The sequence below is a fragment of the Grammomys surdaster genome, unplaced genomic scaffold (genome assembly GCF_004785775.1).
Source record: "Grammomys surdaster isolate TR1022 unplaced genomic scaffold, NIH_TR_1.0 725, whole genome shotgun sequence".
Taxonomy (NCBI): domain Eukaryota; kingdom Metazoa; phylum Chordata; class Mammalia; order Rodentia; family Muridae; genus Grammomys; species Grammomys surdaster.
Window position 1 is genome coordinate 74,803 of NW_021605144.1, and position 6,661 is coordinate 81,463.

The following is a 6,661-nucleotide window of genomic DNA, read 5'->3' on the forward strand; positions in this document are numbered from 1 at the left end:
GACAGACAGATCTGAGTTCCATAGAAGGAAGACCTGTCCCCTGTCCCACAGTACATGAAGATCTGCCTGGAGAATGTAGTGACCGTCCTGGTTATCCAAGTGCACAGATTCAGTTGATGATTGGTTAGGGACAATGTACATTGAGAATTGGAAAACTCCTTTTACAAAGAGCCAGAGAGCAAGTGAATTTGGCCTTGTGGGCCAAGCGGTTTCTGTGGTTGACTATCCGTCTGCAGCCAAGGATAATTCACAGACAAGTACTGTGGGTGTACTCCAGTAAAACTTACAGAACCACATGTGGTGCTGGAGGCAGGGCAAGTGAGGAGTAATGAATTGTCTAATGAGTTCAGAGTAATTGTTTAATGGGCACAGATGCAAGGATTCTGAAGGTGGATTGTAGGGATAATGGCACAAGCGTGTATGTGCTTGCCACCGAATCGAACAGTTAAAAAATCATACAGATGATACATCTTATGTGTTTTACCATCACAAAATATTTCATAATAAATTAACAATAATCATGCATGGTGGCTCACAGCTAAAAATCTCAGCCTCTGGAAGACTGAGGCAGCAGGATTTCCATGAGTTTAGGGGAAGCCTGGGCTATATAACAACTGCTAAGCCAGTCAGAGCTATACAAACAAACAAACAAACAAACAGAGAGTAACCCACCTGTAGGGGGCTGGATTTGGCCCATATTAAACTAGAGGCAAACACACTTAGTTGAGGCCTCAGGATCTTCCTAGAAGTCCTGTTAGGGAAGAGCCCATCAATGAATGGACATGGTCATCTCCCTTTATAATAGTCTACTATAAACTTACTTAGCTTTCTGTATCTTTCTTTTCATTGTGGGGACTTGTCATGTGTCTCTAAGCACATCTGATTTAGTGTATCTCATAGCTTTCCTGTTTTGAATGTTGGTGCATTGCCATTGTGTTCCGGAGGCCCCTGTGGAGATCTTTGTATGCTTGTACTTATGAAGGGATGTGATGCTGGAACATCAGGTTGAAATGCTGACCCATTCTTGGGTGTCTTTGTATTTTCAGGACATGTTTGGACAGAAGCAGTTTCTTCCTCAGAGTGCGGTGGTGAAATGGCTGAGCATTCACGTTTGCACTCACGTCGTCATGAAGGAGCTTTGCGCAAATATCTTCTTTCTGATATGTGGCTTCAATGAGAAGAATTTAAATATGGTACGTAGTTATTATCTATGGATGTGCTTATCTGTATGAGAGATGCAGACCTGGACTCAGCACACATTAGAGTTTCATTTGAGAAACACAAAAATCAGCTTTAGCAGATAGTCCCGTCTGCTGCTGCCTTTGGGCTCGCTCCTCTCAGCTTCCTACACAGAACCTATATGGAAGCAATCAGTGAGTGGATCTGTCACAAGTCATAATATTTATATAGCATTGATGCTTGCAGTATGTTTCTATTGTTGAAAATATTTAATCCTAATATGGGGGTCTCTACCCCACCTTTGACCATTTAGTTCCCAGATAAAAGACACCGACCTTTTATATTTATTACAAGCTTCAGTCAGCACAAAAGCTGGGCAGATATCTGCCCTCTATGCTATTATGTCTGTTTCCCAGCCAGTAATCCCATTATATAATTTGCCATATTTCACCTGGGCTGCTCTTCACTCCAATTAGCCAACCCACATGACCATTATTTTATGACTCACCTAACCTATGGCGGCTTTCTCCTCTCTTCACTTCTTCTTCTCCCCCTCGAGGTTGTCCTTTGCCAAGCCTGGGAACCATAAACCCCACCTATGTGTCTTCTGACCAACTATTGGCTGTCAGCATCTTTATTCACCAATCAGAAATACCTAGGGGCAAAGTCACATAGCATCACTTGTGTCTAAATGGTGTGTACTGTACATAGCATCGGACCAAACCCTAACATGTTTCTTTTAAAAATGTGTGTTTAAGTCTGTAGTGGCTATATACACGTATTTCTGTTTCTTATGAAGTGCAAATCTCTGGTTTATGTTTCTAAATGTATTTGTGTCTTAGAATGTTGAATTTTGAAAATAGGTTTGAAAATTCTGGAGTAAAGCCAGGCGTGGTGGTGCATTTCTGTGACTCCAGCACATGGGGAGCTGAGTCAGGAGGGCCATGAGTTCAAGTCTGAATCAGATCATTTCCCCCACAAAACAATCTGCAATGAAGGCAGTAGAGACTTTTAAAAAGTGATATTTTTATTTTTCCTAATATTAAAGGAAGGCATAGTATTTAAAAGTTTCGCATTTTAGGGAAGCATGAAGAAGATAAGAAATGACCCGTGGTTTCAGCCTGTTCCCCTTTGCACTTACTCCACTACTGCCTTTCCTTCCTAGGTCCTCTGCAGATGTGGACATTTTTATTGGATATATTTGTAGTCAGATGTATTCTGTTCTCTGAGAGATTAACAGTCTGAACAACGGTGTTTAGATTTGTATTATTTTATCCTTTGAAGAGAAAAATATCATCTTAACATTGTTTTCTAATTCATCACTCTCATCTTCCAGTCTAGAGTGGATGTATACACCACACACTGTCCTGCGGGATCTTCTGTGCAAAACCTGTTACACTGGAGTCAGGTAAGCATACCAGGGGTACCGTTGGGCTCATGCGAAGTTAGCATTTGGTAAAGTTGGGATTGGACAAGCCATGGATCCTCAGGGCATCGTTCTGTATGCCTATTCCAAACAGAAACACTAGAGCAGGTCTGTATTTTTTCCCTACAATTATCAGTGCTTATCACTGGCGTGGTGCCGCTTTTGGTATCTTCCATGATAAACTCGGAGTTACGCATGGGTTCATCGGACAGTTATCAGGGTGGAATTGTTTCTTTCTTCTCTCACAGACTTCCTTCTCCTTTATTTCCATTTCAGATTTATATACCATCCCTTTCCTATGCCCCCTTCCTTGTCCCTCCTTATTTTTTAATTGCATACTGTATTTGTTTTATTTCATGTTTGATAAACTATGGTTTTCTGGGGACAGAAGCTGTCATTTCAGCAAGGACCCATGAACACAATGTGCCTGGAACATCAGTGGACAAACCAGAGCCGTTGCAATCATGTGTGATAATGAGGGTCACTAAGCTTAAAATAGAATTTTGGCCATTTTATCACATCCGCGATGCATGTCAGTTCCAGAGCATTTGGAGTTCACATACAGATAAAATAGAAAAGTGTCTTCAAATGGAAATAAAATTATTCTAATAATCTCATATAGAAAGTAAGGGCACATTTGAGGTAAGAAATGTCTCTACATTTGGGGTGGGAAATATCTCTGAGTTTGCTCTGTGCCTCTTGTTGAATTATTTCAAAAAGAAGCAGCTATAGATAATGTGACGTTAAAGAGGATTACGTATTTCCTGCTATGGCTTTACAACTTGCTTTCGTTTTCGCACTTGACAGTAATGGAGGACTTATTTCCACTGTAGGACATATCTTTAAGAATGGTCTTTTCCAACTCTCTTTATCCTAAACAGGAAATACTTTGCTGCTTAAGCTACAAACCAAGATGTTCTAATGGTGTCTTAGAGAACCGTCTCTGAGTACTAGGCAGATGGCACTTGTGTCGTAACTACTGGGTTCCTTCAAGGAGTACACCTTTTACTAAAGCATTCTTTCAAATAAAAATAAGTCGTGGAATTGCAAAAACTGACTATAAACACTGATTTTTAATAATGAAGACTATGGGGTTAGGAGATGGCTCAGTGACTAAAGACACTTGCTGCCAAGCCTGATGACCTGAGCTCGATCCCTAGAACCAACTAGCTCCAAGGTCAGAATGTACTCCACGTTGTCCTCTGACCTCTATATGTGTGTGTGCAAACCCACACCCACCATACATATCATACACAAGTAAACTGACGTAGGTAAGATATTTAAAAACCTAAATAAAACCTATAGGTTAGCAGATGGCTCAGCAGCTAAAGTGCTGACTGTGCAAGCCAGGCACTTTGCAGTCAACCCCCAGAGCTCACAGAAAGGTAGAAGGAGAAAACGAGCTCACAAAGTTCTTCTTTGATTCTTTGGCCTTCACAAGTGCATACCCTCCCTCATCTTGTACGCACAGTAATGATAATTAAGAAAATAAATAAGTGAAAGCACAGTCCTGTGTCCCCAGGGATTTTAATTCATTTGGACTGGAGAATCTGTACTTTCGATGTTTATATTTGCATTTTTATTGAGATGTAAGCTGTACAGCTTGCTACATTTTTGCCATAACCTATAATCCCATTGTCTCAAGTGCAATAGGAAACACTTGCCAGTTCCAAAAGTCCCCTGTGTTCCTGGCTAATGCCTTCCATGACAACAACTGACCTGCTTTCTGTCACTGTACTTTACTTTGCCTTTTCTAGAGTTTGTGTGACGAAGACATATATTATAATGCTTTTGTTTGGTGTTTGTCTGGCTGCTTTTCTCGATATAATTATTTTTGAGATGTTCCGTGCCGTGTTTATGAGTAGTTCGGTCCTTTTCATTCACAAGGATCTGTATTTTTAAGAAGTCTGCCATTAGCCTCTTCCACTAGCCAGGTGTGCAAGTCACCGATGGGGACGGAGCCTTGTCCATAGAAGTGAGGTATGAGACACCGGCTCATATGAGCTGCACTCTCAAAAGCTTCTCTTAAGGAGCTACCTCTCAGGAAAGCTAAATGTCAGGGGACAGCTTGCTGTGGCTTAGAGGAGGGCCCCCAGAATGCAAGTAGTCTGAGCCATGGTTGCAGCTCACGGTCACCACTTAGAAGATGCTTTAGACCCTGGAAAGCACTCAGTGTCCTTCCAGGGTCCTGGGACTCCCAAGTGTATTTCTGTTTATGATCACTTGTTTTCTTCCCAAGTCTTCATACTAATATTCCCCAACATGTGTGAATATTTTACCTCTCTATTTGGACATATCTTCAAAAGGGCCTTATTCCCAAAGATGTCTCAGCTTGGCCTTTTAGGAGCCTTTGGCCATGTTGAGATTTGTGGCTGCCCGGAGACCATGCTATGTCATCATCACAGAAGGGTCTTATTTCATTCTCAGTGTCCCTGGCCCCCTATGAGCACTGAGTTTGGATGAGAGCAGCTAAACTGGCTGCAGTACAACTGTCTGCTCTTACTCTGGACCCTTTAATCAGCTGATGTCGGTCAAAGTCCACAGGCTGAGGGCCACATGGATCTCTAGCCAAGTTGTGATTTCAGCATTTCTAAATCAGTGGAGACTGCCCTTTGCCTTTTGCCCTTCTGCTCACTGTGATGTCCCTCTGTCCATACAGGGGTTACTCTGTACAGCGATTTCCTAGTGTTTTCTTGATACCAGGGGTCAGATGGCCTCAGGCAATGATGCAGGTGCTCAGCTCATGTTTCATGGTTGTTTTGTTTTGTTTTGAAACTCAGTCCAGTACCGTCGTCCATGGAATGCCACACATGCCCATGAAGACTAGATCTTCTGTCCTCCTCAGATATATCTGCCTGGAAACACCTTCGTAGACACAGCCATGCCTAGACATGTCTCTTACTTAATTCCAAATTTAGTCCAATTGGCAATCGCAGCATCCTTTAATCCGAATCTGACAAGCTTATCCTCTTGTTCCCCAGCCAAGTCTATTCTTGTCTCTCCACACCCCACACTCCAGCCCTGCCCAGAGTCTGGGCACTTGTTTCTCTTGGAAGAGTCCCATCCTCACCTGGCTTTACCATGCTAGCCATTGCCACTGAGGACACAGAGGAGAATAGACTCCTGGGCCTATCCCACACCTATCCTGGATCTGAATTCTGGAGGTGTGTTCCTAGGGTCTGCATAGTATCCTGACCTCAGATCATTCTGATGTCATCCACTGTTTGAAATGCAGTGATTTTGTTGAAAAAAAAATGTCCATTTGATGAATTCTTTAAAATACTGCTGATAGCTGAGCCCATGAACTCAGGCTAAGTTACAAACTGTTCCCTGTTCACCTGGTGCTTTATCCATGTGCATGACATGTGAGAAGGTGGTAAACTAAAGTCTACATACATGTCACGTATTTCTTTGTTGTTTGAACATTGGAGAACACGCTAAATGTAAATCACGATAGTTATAATGTCACTTGGCGATATAGTTTTGCTTCCTCACAGTCAGAACCATTAGTGTACATGGCCGTCTCCAAATAAAATCACTAACTCTTAAACAAAACAAAACAAAACAAAAAAAACCAAGAAGCAAATTTTAGCAGAAAACCCCCACATAGATAAAGTTCATCTCTTAGGGGTAAGCCTTCTGGTCATAGCTGCTTTCCTAACCATTCAGTCAGAAATTCAGTCATGTGGTAAAGGAAGCCATAGTACAGTTGTAAATTTATCTTAAACAATTATTTGGAAATGACAAATAGACCTGGACTGGGGAGTAACCTGGTTTCTGAGGACCTAATTAACTCCCACAGCCTCTTATGTTATCTTATAAATTTCAGTGTTTACTAAGTTTTTTACCTTCCAAATTTTATGATTTTTTTTAGGTTGTTAAATACCATAAGCTTCAAGCTTTTGACTGGGGAAGCAGTGACAAGAATTATTTTCATTACAACCAGGTAAGACTTTTAATTAAAATGGGCTTTGAAAACTCACCATAGAAGTCAGCCTAGGCTTCCAGAACTCAGCTGGGCTCAGCTGCTGAGGGAATGTCCTTCCTTCCTTCCTT

General features: G+C 41.7%; 1 protein-coding gene across 2 annotated transcripts in view; it reads left to right on the plus strand.

The window, feature by feature from the left end:
* Nucleotides 1-6,661, plus strand: part of Lipa (lipase A, lysosomal acid type) — a 32,385-nt gene that overhangs the window by 22,752 nt on the left and 2,972 nt on the right. For both annotated transcript variants that reach the window (XM_028782273.1, XM_028782274.1), the window contains exons 7-9: nt 1,047-1,193; nt 2,516-2,587; nt 6,480-6,551. In XM_028782273.1, coding sequence (XP_028638106.1) covers nt 1,047-1,193; nt 2,516-2,587; nt 6,480-6,551 — 291 coding nt within the window. The remainder of the gene's footprint in view (nt 1-1,046; nt 1,194-2,515; nt 2,588-6,479; nt 6,552-6,661) is intronic.